The sequence below is a fragment of the Pseudoliparis swirei genome, chromosome 7 (genome assembly GCF_029220125.1).
Source record: "Pseudoliparis swirei isolate HS2019 ecotype Mariana Trench chromosome 7, NWPU_hadal_v1, whole genome shotgun sequence".
In the NCBI taxonomy this organism is placed as follows: domain Eukaryota; kingdom Metazoa; phylum Chordata; class Actinopteri; order Perciformes; family Liparidae; genus Pseudoliparis; species Pseudoliparis swirei.
Genome location: NC_079394.1, coordinates 448327 through 463117, shown reverse-complemented (window position 1 = coordinate 463117; position 14791 = coordinate 448327). Strand labels below are relative to the sequence as shown.

The window sequence follows — 14791 nt, the reverse complement described above, 5'->3', positions numbered from 1 at the left end:
GTTGAGGAAATGTTACTTTCTGTATTCTTGTTGTTTTTAGTTTGTACTCTAGGTTGATTCACTTATTGTAAATCGCTTTGGATAAAAGCGTCTGCTACATGACATGTGATGTAATGTAATGTAAAATTATAGAATACTGTGAGCCAATCAGAATCCAGCATGAAGCGTCGTGGAGGAGATGAAGCATCAGCCAGATCAGAAGAACACAACACGCCATTACGAGCTCATCATGTCGGATCTCGAGCTCATCATTTAGAATTTCCATCCTATCATTTTTACTATCACAGCTAAATGTTCATCTTATTTTTATTTTCTCTGTCAAAAATGGGCTTAAATAACGTCTGACACGGTACACATGAATACTTTTTACAACTAATAAAGGGTCATCTCTTAAATAAATGTACTTAAAATAACGACAAAACAAGAAATCATCAATTACACAACTCCAGTCCACCTCGAGGCAGGTTGACCCAACAGACCGAAAGTTGATGTTAGAAGCGATGCATCTAGATAAACTGCAACCAGTCATATTATATAACCTGTGATTAATATATAACTGAAGTGTGGTACATTAATATATACCTCTGAAGCATGGACGGATTAAGAAACCACGGGCCCCTGGGCCTGGACGTGTCAAGCCCCCCCCCCTCCGTATGGAACAACGATACCGGAGCTGAGCAGACAACATCACGCGAATTATATGACCATGACATGAATGACTTAAGCCGAGCATATACCGGCTATGGCGCATCGTGTCATATCATCATATCAATACAAAGTTAATAACAGCTACTTCACGCAGAGGCTCTGGTTTAGGGGCCCCCTGAGCTCATGGGCCCCTGGGCCTGGGCCCGGTAGGCCCGTTGGTTAATCCATCCCTGCTCTGAAGGTATATCAACTTAACGGTGAAGTCTGAAGGTCTACAGCCAGCAGCTCATGTCTGGATACAACATGTACGATGCTACTGTTCTTTGTGCTTGCAGGGGAAAATGCATTTAAATGTAATTATTTAAGATATTTAACATATAAAGCGGTATTGATAATGGATGGATGGATGGATTTAACATATAATAGCGGGACGCAGAATCTCGTTTATTCTTGAACCCTATATTTGGTCTGGCGCTTGAACACCCCCACGCGGAGCGTTGAATGGTTCCGTCCAACCGGAACCGACGACTCCTTTTTTCTTAAGGCGACGGTTTTATTTACAAGTCGTGTTTCCGTCGTGTAAATGATTACAAAGTAAGAAGCCAGCTGCTGCTCCCCGTGAGATACGATCCGGTTAACGGACCGGGCCGACCTGAAGCCGGCGGTGAGTCTGGAGAGGACACCCCCGTCGTCACGGCGCGTTGCTGCTCCCACTTCCTGGTTCTAAAGTTGTATTCGAGGCGGCTCGGGGGAAGCTGGCCGCCGCCTCGACGCGGTGGTCGTCGCACATTGAGCGGACGGCTCTACCGGGTCTACCGGCTCTACCGGGTCTACCGGGTCTAACGGGTCGTTGTGTGCCCAGCAGCGTGTCTCTCCGCGGGGCCCATGGCGGCGGAACCAGAGGCTCGCTAACGCCGCACCGTCTCCGGAGAGGACAAGATGTCCACGGCTAATGTGAGCGAGGACGTCCGGGGGGAGTTCCCCCTCCACGCCGCCGTGTGGGAGAACGACTACCGGGCGCTGGAGCAGCAGGTCGCGGGACCGCAGGTGGGTGGAAGCCGCAGTGCGGGGCCTCTCTCCCCGGAGCGAGCGGCTCCCCGGGGAGGAGGAGGCCATGTCCACAACATTTAAACATAGATATTACAATTAAAATACAAAACGGACAAACTAAATTAGGGGAACCAAAGTTCTGCATGAAAGGACGAGATCACTTACAAGCTGTTCTATAAAAATGGGTTTTAAGTAGTGATTTAAAAGAAGTCCCTGGTTCTGCAGCCTGACCCTCTGGCCGGGCGCTCCAGATGAACTCTCCCGGCTCAGAAGCATCTCATCGTGTTCCACTCAGCCGCGTGGTGACGGCGCAGGATGCTGATCAGGAGCCGATCAGGAGCCGATCAGGAGCCGATCAGGAGCCGTTCCCTCAGCAGCACGACTCCTCTGAGGAGCAGACTGGGCTCAGGGTCCTGGATGTTGTCCTGCATCATGACCAATGATTACCGACATGATGGGCTTCACTATTTGGGGGTGGCTTTAGCTCAGTGGGGTAAGAGGGTCGTCCTGCAACCGCAGGGTTGTGGGTTCGATCCCCGCTCTCCCCATTAGTTGCGAGTCGAAGTGTCCTTGAGCAAGGCACTGAACCCCCAGTTGCTTCCCGGGCGCTTCACTGCAGCCCACTGCTCCTTAATAACTAAGGATGGGTTAAATGCAGAGAACTAATTTCCCCTTGGGGATTAATAAAAGTGTATATTATCATTATGACTGAGTTGTGATACGAAGGCCCTCACTCACAAGGGAAGTCATGTCACAGGCCAGCATGCTCCTGTCTTCATGGAACACATGTTCTTGTGTATCCTGCAGTATTTAACGGAGTAAACCCATTTCATGATACAAATAAAGTGCGGAGGAAGCTAAGGTGTCTCCTTGTTGTTCACAGAATGAAATCGAGGCCGTGGACCCCAGAGGTCGGACCCCTCTGCACCTGGCCGTGTCGCTCGGGCACCTGGAGTCCGTGAGAGTCCTCCTGAGGCACGGCGCCGAAGTGACCAGAGAGAACTCCATGAACTGGACAGGTTGGTCTCCAGAACCAATGCTGCGAATGCTCCCTTCACTTCCCGAGATGCATGGAGGCCGCGGCTCGTTTCCTCACTCGGAGGCCGCGGTGCTTCTGTCCTCAGCATCTGCTGTTGGTGTGTCTCAGGTCCACACGGGCATCCCTCTGACTGCAGGGGAACGCGTCCCTCTGGGTCCATGCCGGCACCGTTGAGCTTTCTAATGGACGGCTGCTGCTTCTAAAGAGCAGCGCTTTGCTTCAAAGCTTTCGGGTGTTTGAGTTGGTGCTTGTGTGTGTGTAGTGCTGCAGGAGGCCGTCAGCACCGGAGATCCGGAGATGGTCCAGTTGGTGCTTCAGCGCAGAGACTACCTCAAAGCCTCCACTGCTCTGGGAGGAGTGCCTGCGCTGCTGTCGAAGATCCGAGAGGTTTGACTCGTCTTCCTGATGCTCTCGTCGTCATCCGCCGAGTGCCTGGAAACGATCACCGGCCACGGGAATAATAGCTGTGTCCATCTTTCCTTCCGTAGTCTCCAGACTTCTACATGGAAATGAAGTGGGAATTCACCAGTTGGAGTAAGTCCTGTTTGTGTTTCATGAAAGTGAAGTGGCTGCTCTCCAGGCTGCTTCTCAACATGCAGGATGCCAAAGTGTCTCCCCGTGTTGTCATATTGTGCCCTGCAATGGAATCGGCCTGTTCATAGCGACTGTTCCTTCTGTGTCTGCTTGAGTGGTGAGTGACTTTGTTTTTCATGTGTGGGACATTCACATGCCGTTGCTTCACAGTCCCTCTTCTGTCCCGGGTTTGTCCAAGTGATGTTTGTCGCATCTGGAAGAGTGGGGCCAGCCTGCGAGTGGACGCCACTCTGCTGGGCTTTGAGAACATGACTTGGATCAGGGGGCGCAGGAGCTACGTGTTCCGGGGGGATGGTACGAGCTCCCGCAGGTTCTCTCTGCTCCTCAACCAGTGGAGAAGTCCATCCCTGCATCGATGTTTACAGATTCGTTCGCTGAGCTGATGGAGGTGAACCACGATGATGAAATCGTGGAAACCGAACGCTTCAACATATCCCAAGAAATCGAGGATGTCACGCTGGAGTCGATGCAGCCGGCTGAGCAGGAAGTGGCCAAACGGCTGACCTCCTCGGTGGTCAACACCTACCTGGACACCAAGGACATCGCCTTCGAGAGGCGAGTCACATCGTTCTGCTGACTCTTCTTTCAACTTGACCAGCCAAGAAAAAACTCTAGCGACAGTTTTTAATCCGTGTTGCGTCTCATTTCAGTCTAAAGTCATTGCTCCCTGAGTGAGGCCACGGAGCTTCTTCATCATCACGTGGCTCTCTATGACTCAATACTTCTGGCAGCTCTTGGGATGCATTATTTACACTGACGTATTCATTCAGAGGTTGTCTGACCCCGTGACCCCGTGACCCTCCAGGCTGCGTGATGGAGATTGATAGTGTGAGCCTATTTCACTCGTACATCATGTAATTATCCGGAGGTCACATATTGTCTTCATCTAATCTTAATCTGGAGAACGTCCTCACGCCAGTCGACATACAACAGTGATTATAGTTTTTAATATTCTGCCGCCGGCTCTGATGGTCAAACGCGGGTGAGCTAACAGCGTTAGCATTAAGGCGTCGGGGCCACGGCCTCCACTTCCTGTGTCGGCGCTGATGGGCGGAGTCATCGTGACGACGCTGTGCTTCCTGCTGCGTCTCACTCCGTGATGACAGCAGATGCTTCTGACGCTATGTCTCTTAGCTAAAACCCAAATGTTACGACGGGCTGCAACACTGCACATTTAAATGCATTAACTTAAAATATCCGATATCTCTAACTTGCATTCTCTGTCGTCTCTGATAGACATGATGGGGAGTTCGCCTGTAACTACGTTTGTTTTGTTTCCCACAGGATCAAGTCTGGCCTCTGGGGATGGAGAGCTGACAAAACTGAGATGGTCAATGGGTTTGAATCCAAGGTGAGCCGGTTTAACACATCGAGTCGTTCATTTAACTAAACATTACACTTCTAGTGAACTTCTAATAGTTTACGAGTTACGCTGCTGTTATTTCTCTCAGGTGTTCAGTGTGAATAATGTAAACGTGGTGATCAGGACGAGGACCGAGCATCTCACAGACGAGGAGAAGGCTCGGATCAAAAGTGGGTGGCAAATCTTCTCCATGTAAACTATAGAAGCTCAAACCGACTGTGAGAGCTCAAGGCGTTGGTTCACAGGTGAACGGAACATCTTGGAGTCTCTGCTGGGGACCGTGGAGCAGCACATCAGCGCTCAAGGGGTAGGACTCTTCTGCATTGGAGCGGTTGTTTCCACCTGGTTCCTGGTTTGAGACTCGTGTTCTACTTCCCAGGACCTGACTCTGGAGTATGCAACTGCCACCAACCCCACCGCCATCACGCCGGAGGAATACTTCGATCCCGACTTTGAGCTGGGCAACAGAGACATCGGCCGACCCATCGAGCTGAGCATTCGAACACAGAAGTAAGAAAACCCTTCAAGGCCGGAGCGACGGCAGACGTCATGTCCCCCCCGCTGTGCGTTCATGAATCAACAGACGGAGCTTCTCTTCACTGTCGCCTCCCAGGTTCAAAGGGACGCTGTGGATGAGCGAGGACCACCCTCTGTCTCTGGTGGAGCAGGTGACCCCCATCATCGACCTCATGGCTCGGACCAGTTCCCATTTTGCACGTCTACGAGACTTTGTGACGCTGAAGTTTCCTCCTGGATTCCCTGTTAAAATAGGTATGTGACATTCCTACCGAGGTTATTGAAGCTAGCCTTCCATGAAGCGTGTAAGCTCGACCCCCCCCCCCCCTTTTTACATCTTTCATTTTTGACATCTAATTCTTTGTCCTTTTCATATGTTGCAGAGATCCCCCTGTTCCATGTGCTGAATGCCAGAATCACATTTGATAATGTCAATAAATGCAGAACTGAGGAGGACGCAAACCCCACGCCAGAAGCCACGCCCACATCGCCCGGAGAGGAGGAAGAGGAGGAAGAGGAGGAAGAGGAGGAGGCTGCAGGTCGAGCCACTTTAACCACGACCTGTTAAAGAGTCACACGGCTGTGATCCCTAAACCGCTTTTCTTGTTTCATCCATCCAGCACTGCCTCCGTTTCAGGTTTGTCCGTCAGTGTTTGAGGTGCCTGCCAGTTATCACCGCCGAGGAGGCGGCCGCCACACGCCGGCGTCCAGCAACGACGAGGAGCTGCTGCAGTACGCCATCCACCAGAGCCTCCTGGAGCCCCGACCCGCGCAGGACCGGGTCAGAACCACCGCCAAGCAGCTCCACACACACACACAGACACACACACGCACACACGCACGCACACACGCACACACGCACACACACACACGCAGACACACACAGACACACACACACACACACACACACACACACAGACACACAGACGCACACAGACACTTACACACGCGCACACACAGACACACACACACAGACACAGACACACACACACACGCACACACACATACACAATTCAATTCAATTCAGTTTATTTGTATAGCCCAATTTCACAAATTACAAATTTGTCTCTGAGTGCTTTACAATCTGTACACATAGACATCCCTGCCCCAAAACCTCACATCGGACCAGGAAAAACTCCCAAATAACCCTTCAGGGGGAAAAAAGGGAAGAAACCTGGAGGAGAGCAACAGAGGAGGATCCCTCCAGGATGGACAGAACAATAGATGTAATGTGTACAGAAGGACAGATTTAGAGTTTAAATACATTCAATGAATATGACAGAGTGGATGAATAGTTCATAGTAGGCATATTCCACGATGGAGACCTCCACGATCCATCAGGCAGATGGCGGTGGGGAGGAGGAGTGGGCGGAGTCTCAACAGTGGGCGGAGTCTCAACAGGACAGTGGCGCAGTCAGGAGCAGGAATTCCACGACCCAGACCTCGATGATCCATCAGCAGATAGGATCTATGCCGTCTCATAGGGTCCGATGACCCCATGAGACGTGAAGTCACAAGGACTCCGGGGAGAAAACAGAGTTAGTAACGTGTGATTGAGAGATGAAAATTCATCCTTAAGGAGAGAAAAGAGGAGAATAGAATAGAATAGAAATATACTTTATTAATCCCCCAGGGGAAATTTGTCGAGCCAGTAGCAGCAACACAAGAATAAAAAATAAAAATAAAAATAAAATAAAAAACACAAAATATAAGAAGGGTTAGGGTGATCTGGCAAGAGGTGAACTGTTGTAGAGCCTCATAGCCGTCGGCAGGAATGTTCTCCTGTATCTCTCCTTGTGGCAGCGGAGCGTGAGGAGACGTCTGGAGAAAGTACTCCTCTGTCCCTGTAGGAGGTGGTGGAGAGGGTGGTCCGGGTTGTCCAATATGGACACCAGTTTCTTCAACGTCCTCCTCTCCACCACCTGTTCCAGGTGCTCCAGCTGGCAGCCGATGATGGAGCCAGCCTTCCTAATCAGTTTGTTAAGACGGCTGGTGTCACGGCCCGATGCTGCTCCCCAGCAGACAATGGCGTGCAGTACACTGGCGACAACCGACTGGTAGAATAACTCCAGCATCTTGCTGCACACGTTGAAGGATCGAAGCTTTCTCAGGAAAAAGAGTCGACTCATCCCCTTCTTGTACACAGCGTTGATGTTGGCCTTCCAGTTCAGTCGGCTGTCGATGGAGACGCCCAGGTACTTGTACTCCTCCACCATGTCCACGTCCACTCCCAGGACACTCAGAGGTGTAGGAGCTGTCGCCTTCCTCCTGAAGTCCACCACCATCTCTCTGGTCTTGGCCACGCTCAGCCGCAGGTGGTTCGTGATCGCCCACTTTACAAAGTCACTCACCACTGCCCTGTACTCCTCCTCCCGTCCATCCCTAATACACCCGACCACTGCAGAATCATCAGAGTACTTCTGCAGATGGCATGACTCCGTGTTGTACTGGAAGTCACTGGTGTACAGGGTGAAGAGGAAGGGAGACAGAACAGTTCCTGTGGTTTCAACATCACTGACCACCGTTCCAGACAGCACACGCCCCATTCTGACAAACTGTGGTCTGCCTGTGAGGTAGTCAGTGATCCAGGAGATGGTGGATCCAGGAGATGGTACTCAGTGCATCCTAAACGTCCCCCGGCAGCTATAAGCCTATAGCAGCATATCAAGGGGCTGGACCAGGTGAACCTGATTCAGCCCTAACTATAAGCTCTGTCAAAGAGGAAGGTCTTAAGTCTACTCTTAAACGAGGTGACTGTGTCTGCCTCCCGGACTGAAGGTGGAAGCTGGTTCCATAAAAGAGGAGCTTGATAACTAAAGGCTCTGGCTCCCATTCTACTTTTTAAGACTCTAGGAACTACAAGTAGTCCCGCATTTAGTGAGCGTAGCTCTCTAGTGGGCCAATATGGTACTACAAGCTCCTTAAGATATGATGGTGCATCACCAATCAAGGCTTTGTAGGTTAAGAGAAGAATTTTAAAAGTGATTCTTGATTTTACTGGGAGCCAGTGCAGAGCAGCTAGTGCAGGAGTGATGTGATCTCTTTTCTTAGTTTTAGTGAGAACACGAGCTGCAGCATTCTGGATCAACTGGAGGGACCTAAGAGATTTATTAGAGCAGCCTGATAATAAGGAGTTGCAGTAATCCAGTCTCAAGTAACGAACGATGAACCAATTTTTCTGCATCTTTTGAGACAAGATGTGCCTGATTTTTGAAATATTACGTAGATGAAAGAATGCAGTCCTTGAGATTTGCTTTACGTGGGAGTTAAAGGACAAGTCCCGATCAAAGATAACGCCAAGATTCTTTACAGTGGTGTTGGATGCCAGGGCAATGCCGTCTACAGAATCCACATCACCAGATAATTGATCTCTGAGGTGCTCAGGGCCGATTAAAATTACTTCGATTTTGTCTTAGTTTAACATCAAGAAGTTGCAGGTCATCCATGTTTTTATGTCTTTAAGACATGCTTGAATTTTACCGAGTTGGTTGCTCTCCTCTGGTTTTATTGATAAATATAGTTGAGTATCATCTGCATAACAATGAAAGTTTATGGAATGTTTCCTGATAATATTGCCCAAAGGAAGCATGTATAAGGTAAATAAAATTGGTCCAAGCACAGAACCTTGTGGAACTCCGTGATTAACGTTGGTGGTTATCGAGGCGTCATCGTTTACAAATACAAACTGAGATCGATCTGATAAATAGGATTTAAACCAAATTAGTGCCGTGCCTGAAATGCCAATCGACTGCTCCAGTCTCTGTAACAGGATGTCATGGTCAATGGTGTCGAATGCAGCACTAAGGTCTAACAAGACCAGTACAGAGAGGAGTCCTCTATCAGGACTAAGGTCTAACTAGACCAGTCCAGAGATGAGTCCTCTATCAGGACTAAGGTCTAACAAGACCAGTCCAGAGATGAGTCCTCTATCAGCACTAAGGTCTAACAAGACCAGTACAGAGAGGAGTCCTCTATCAGGACTAAGGTCTAACAAGACCAGTACAGAGAGGAGTCCTCTATCAGCACTAAGGTCTAACTAGACCAGTACAGAGAGGAGTCCTCTATCAGGACTAAGGTCTAACAAGACCAGTACAGAGAGGAGTCCTCTATCAGCACTAAGGTCTAACAAGACCAGGACAGAGATGAGTCCTCTATCAGCACTAAGGTCTAACAAGACCAGGACAGAGAGGAGTCCTCTATCAGCACTAAGGTCTAACTAGACCAGTACAGAGAGGAGTCCTCTATCAGCACTAAGGTCTAACAAGACCAGGACAGAGAGGAGTCCTCTATCAGGACTAAGGTCTAACAAGACCAGGACAGAGAGGAGTCCTTTATCTGCTGCCATTAAGAGGTCATTTGTAATTTTCACCAGTGCTGTCTCGGTGCTGTGGTGTTTTCTAAATCCTGATTGAAATTTCTCAAATAAACTATTATGATGTAGAAAGTCGCACAACTGATTTGCGACCACTTTCTCAAGGATCTTGGAGAGGAAGGGGAGGTTAGAGATCGGTCTGTAGTTAGCCAACACCTCTGGATCCAGAGTGGGCTTCTTCAGGAGAGGTTTAATAACAGCCACTCTGAAGGAGTGTGGTACGTGGCCTGTTAGCAGAGACACATTGATAATATCTAATAGAGAGCCGCCAATTAAAGGCAAAACGTCTTTAAGCAGCCTCGCGGGATGGGGTCCAAGAGACAGGTAGACGTGTTCGAAGTAGAAACCGTTGAAGATAATTGGTCACGGTTGATGGGAGAAAAGCCCTCCAAATATACACCAGGGCATACAGCGGTTTCCAAGGCCATTCCACTTGAGGACAGATTGGCACTGGTTATGGGCAAGAGAATATTAATCTTGTCCTAATAGTTAAAATCTTTTCATTAAAGAAGTTCATAAAGTCATTACCACTGAGGTCTATAGGAATGCTCGGCCCACAGAGCTGTGACTCTCTGTCAGCCTGGCTACAGTGCTGAAGAGAAACCTGGGGTTGTTTTATTTTTCTATTACTGATGAGTAATAGGCTGCTCTGGCATTACGGAGGGCCTTCTTATATGTTTTAAGACTATCTCGCCAAACTAAGCGGGATTCTTCGAGATGAGTTGAACGCCATATGCTCAAGCTTTCGTGACGCTTGCTTCAGTTTGCGGGTCTGAGGGTTATACCAGGAGCAAACCTCCTCTTCCTCACTGTCTTCTTCTTCAGAGGGCTATCGAGTCCAGTGTCATTCTCAGAGAGCCTATGGCACTGTCAACAAGATGATCAATCTGGGACGGACTAAAGTTAGACCAGGAGTCCTCTGTTATATTGAGACGTGGTATCGAATCAAATACAGGAGGAATCGCTTTAAATTTAGCTACAGCACTATCAGTTAGACATCTAGTGTAGAAACTTTTGACTAACGGAGTACACTCCGGTAGTATAAATTCAAAAGTGATGAGGTTGTGGTCTGACAGAAGAGGATTCTGTGGGAAGACGTTCAAATGCTCAATGTCAACGCCATAAGTATGAACAAGATCAAGCGTGTGGCCAAAGCTGTGAGTGGGTTTCTGTACTCTCTGACAGAAGCCAATCGAGTCCAACAAGGAGATGAATGCAGCACTAAGGCAATCATTATCAACATCCACATGGATATTAAAATCTCCAACAATAATAACTTTATCGGTTTTAAGAACCAAACTTGATATAAATTCTGAGAATTCAGATATAAACTCTGAATATGGACACAGACACTTACACACACACACACAGACACACACAGACACACACGCACAGACAGACACACACACACACACACACACGCACACACACACAGACACACACACACACACAGAGACACACACACACACAGACACACACACAGACACACACACACGCACACACACACAGACACACACACACACACACACACACACACAGACACACAGACACACACACACACACACATACACACACAGACACTTACACACAGACACTTACACACAGACACACGCACAGACACACACAGACACACACGCACACACACACACACACACAGACACACACACACAGACACACACACACACACAGACACTTACACACGCGCGCACACAGACACACACCTGTTGTCGGCCGGTTCCTTTGTGCTCCTCGCCGTTTGCGGCCTTCTCTAAGCGTCCCGCTGTTTGTGTCGTTGTAGGAGGGCAACTGGGACGAGGCTGATGGGGAATTCACGGACGTGATGCCCAGGAGCCCGAGTGACCGGTAGGGAGACGGGCTTACAGTGACGGAGAGAAGGAGGAGCAGAGCTGGGTCTCACTTCCTCCTGTCCGTGTCGTTCCAGGAGTCTCCCAGAGGGGGCGCTAGTGGAGTTTGGAGACAGCCCCAGCACCGTCAGCTCCGCCTCCAGCCCCGACTCGGAGCTCCGCCTGGCCATGGAGCTCTCTGCAGAAGCTCAAGAGGAAGAGGACAAGCGGAGGAAGCGGGAGGAAGAGGACCTGGAGAGGATCTTGCAGCTATCGCTCACCGAGAAGTAAAATGAACAAGACGGAATAATATTGCGACCTTTCTAGCAGAAACCACGACGCCTCAATGCCTAACGACTGTAGTCATCTATGCAGCTTTCCTTCTGGAGCAGATCGTTCCTGCAAAGGCAATATCAGATTCTCGCTATCCAATATTTTCCAAAAGGTATTTTTGGTAAGAGCATACTCCTTTATACATTTATATCTCAGCGTCGTGTGTCTCCATCCTCGAGATCAACACATGGACTCCTTCACATCGGTTCTGGTCAGTTTTATTAACTTCCTATCCAGACTGGAATCACAGCCGCATCCCACGGGGTGACCCCAGTCGGTGTGGTTCTGGTTCTATGAACAACATGACAACTCAAGGAGACGTTCTGTTCTCACACTCTAATGTAGCACTACGGTCCAGAGCCCTGTGTTGTTGCTTCACCCCCGGTGTTGAGACGACTTGACAAACATCCTGGCCCAATAAGAAGAGAAGAGGACTGTGGCCCTAGAGATGCAGAGTCATGGTTTTGAGGACTGAATAACAGTAAATAACTGAATAATCTCAGGGTTTCAATTTTACACATTTCCCCTTTACTTTGGAATTAATTTCTCAATGCATCAGAAATGTTTGTTTGGTGCAGAATGTCATCCCTCATGTCTGACGCAGACGGCTGAGTTCATGCAGCCGAGGCTTCAGCCGTACATGTTGGTGAGCGTCCTCGTGGCTCAGGGGGAGGAGCACCGGGTGAGTTAACGGGAACTAACCTTCTGTTAACCGTCACTGAGTCTAAACCGACTGTTCACGCAACGCTGCAGAGAGGATTCCCCTCTGGAGGCGAGGAGCTTTCTGTCGCCACAAACAGCCGGAGACCTCTGAGCAGAAGAAGAGACGGCGAGACCCTCCATGGCTGCCATCTTCAGGATGTTCGTCCAGCGTGGCCACGGGAGCTTCGGCCTGCAGCGGGGCCGACGCCTCCAACCAGCCGGGCGGCGGCCGTGAACCACGAGGCCGAGTCTGAAGCCTCGCTCGTACAACACGTCTCCAAACGGCTGACGAAGGCGAGCGGCGCTTCACTTCGGTCTTCTTCTCGTTCCTCCTGCTCGGGTGTTTTTTAATGTTTTAAATTTTGAGAAAATGTTCTAAAATAAAGCACTTTATTTCCATGAGGACTAAATGTGACTTTGTTCATGTGGTTTATTTACAAAAACACAACAACATATGCTTTCCACCGTGAATATAAATATGTCTTGCATTAGTTGTCCTTGTTGTCGGGTCGTTGACCTCTAGGATCACGTGATCTGGACGTGCTTTAGCTGCATGTGTTTGATGTCTGGTTATTATAATCTCCATGTCGTCAGCTGTACTTTAGATTGGGAGTTTCCTGGTGGACAGACGGAGGACTGCCTCATGCTGGTTGTATTTTATTTAGTTAAATCAACTAACGAATGTTTTTAGAGATGATCACACAGATTAAAAAGGTCCACCGTCGTCTCACCGCAGAGCGAGATGACGTGAACAGAGACGGGAGGTTGTAGTTTAGTCCACTTCAGTTTGACCCACTGGAGTTAATCTGCACGGCGTCTCGCTCTGTAATCCCACGACTGTCAATTACATGTTTGCAGGATTTATGAGGTTCAAAGTCCTGATAGCACGTTGATGTGCAGATTGACACATTTAGAGAAATAGATCTGACCAAATCGGTTTAGTAGATGTAGAATGAAGCAATGACCACTCATTTAATCACCATTACTGTATATGTATTAAACGTTTGCCAAACTATAAACTAACACGACTCCAATTAATTAAATTAAATGTCATAACATTATACAAATAATCGTCATTAATACTGTCCCCTTGTTGACAGAGTAATCAATCAATCAATAAACGACAGCATAGCAAACGAGGCCAGAGAGAGAGAGAGAGGCAGACAGTTACTCCTAAAGAACCTGACGAACCCCGGGTCAGAGGTCAGGGTGAGGTCAGGGTCATGGGTCAGTGGTGGATGATGAGGAGGAGGAGGAGGAGGAGGGTGGTGACGGTGAGGCGGTTCTTCTTCCGCTGTCGGTTCTGGGTCCTAAAGCCGTTGGATTCACGGTCAGAGCGGATCGATATCAGCCCTGGTTGATTTATCGATTTCTCGATTGGCAACTATTGTGATCAGAGATCAATCGTCTGAATGTTCAGTCACTGATTTCCTCAACAGGAATAAACACATTGTTGGAAGATGCTGTTCTCTATAAATGATGAAGCGCGTGTTGTCTTGGTGTCGTTCTCTAAGCCCTCTGTCGTAGTTAAAAGTGGGAAACAATAAATAAATAACATGTCATGAACCAGATGAGAAAACTTGTCAGATTAAACAATAATGAAATGAATCTTTAACTGTGGCTCATATTTTGTTGCTGGTCTGGGCTGCAACTCATGTCTGCTGTGTAATATATGAACCTTATTACCTTCGCATTGAAAATGCCGGAAGGTTATGTTTTGATCGCCGTGTATTTATTTATTTATTTATTTATTTATTTATTAATTGTATGCGTGTTATTCGCAAATCTCAAAAAGTATTGAACCGAATCGCATGAAATTTGGTGGGATGATTGTTTATTATCCGGGGACCAGTTGATTAGATTTTGGGATCGATCGGGTCAAAGGTCAAAGGTCATGAACAGTTCAAAATCTTTCGCAGAACTCAAAAAGTATTGAACCGAATCGCATGAAATTTGGTGGGATCATTGTTTATTATCCGGTGACCAGTTGATTAGATTTTGGGATCGATCGGGTCAAAGGTCAAAGGTCATGAACAGGTCAAAATCTTTCGCAGAACTCAAAAAGTATTGAACCGAATCGCATGAAATTTGGTGGGATGATTGTTTATTATCCGGGGACCAGTTGACTAGATTTTGGGATCGATCGGGTCAAAGGTCAAGGTCAAAGGTCATGAACAGGTCAAAATGTTCTTGAATCGCCTGAAATTTGGTGGGATGATTGGTTATTATCCGGGGACCATTTTATTAGATTTTGGGATCGATCGGGTCAAAGGTCAAGGTCATGAAATGGTCAAAATCTTTTTACCATAGCACGATCAATTTGTATCCAA

The 14791-nt window shown here is 48.3% G+C and overlaps 1 protein-coding gene across 4 annotated transcripts; it reads left to right on the top strand.

Moving 5' to 3' along the window:
* The first annotated feature begins 1180 nt into the window (after positions 1-1180).
* ankrd13a (ankyrin repeat domain 13A) lies at positions 1181-12876 on the top strand. Of its 4 annotated transcripts, none has more exons than XM_056417893.1 (16): positions 1181-1312; positions 1514-1695; positions 2582-2717; positions 3000-3124; positions 3226-3271; positions 3482-3625; positions 3697-3886; positions 4616-4682; positions 4783-4864; positions 4940-5001; positions 5074-5204; positions 5308-5465; positions 5594-5749; positions 5831-5991; positions 11381-11445; positions 11525-12876. In XM_056417893.1, exons 2-16 carry the CDS (start codon positions 1588-1590, stop codon positions 11715-11717), a joined length of 1824 nt encoding a protein of 607 aa, XP_056273868.1. In that variant the 5' UTR covers positions 1181-1312; positions 1514-1587; the 3' UTR covers positions 11718-12876. The 4 variants fall into 4 exon arrangements, 3 of the variants coding, with proteins under 3 accessions (XP_056273868.1, XP_056273869.1, XP_056273867.1); XM_056417894.1 differs by having other exon boundaries at positions 1511-1695; XR_008832180.1 differs by lacking the exon at positions 1181-1312 and having other exon boundaries at positions 1324-1695; positions 11525-12441; positions 12513-12876.
* Positions 12877-14791: the final 1915 nt, after the last annotated feature.

What these genes read in the sequence shown, in the direction of transcription:
- ankrd13a (XM_056417893.1), top strand. Translation starts at nt 1,588, where the DNA reads ATGTCCACGGCTAATGTGAGCGAGGACGTCCGGGGGGAGTTCCCCCTC. An exon ending in GTGGGAATTCACCAGTTGGA is followed by an intron (nt 3,272 to 3,481) that starts GTAAGTCCTGTT and finishes GTTGCTTCACAG; the next exon opens with TCCCTCTTCTGTCCCGGGTT. An exon ending in AGCACATCAGCGCTCAAGGG is followed by an intron (nt 5,002 to 5,073) that starts GTAGGACTCTTC and finishes TCTACTTCCCAG; the next exon opens with GACCTGACTCTGGAGTATGC.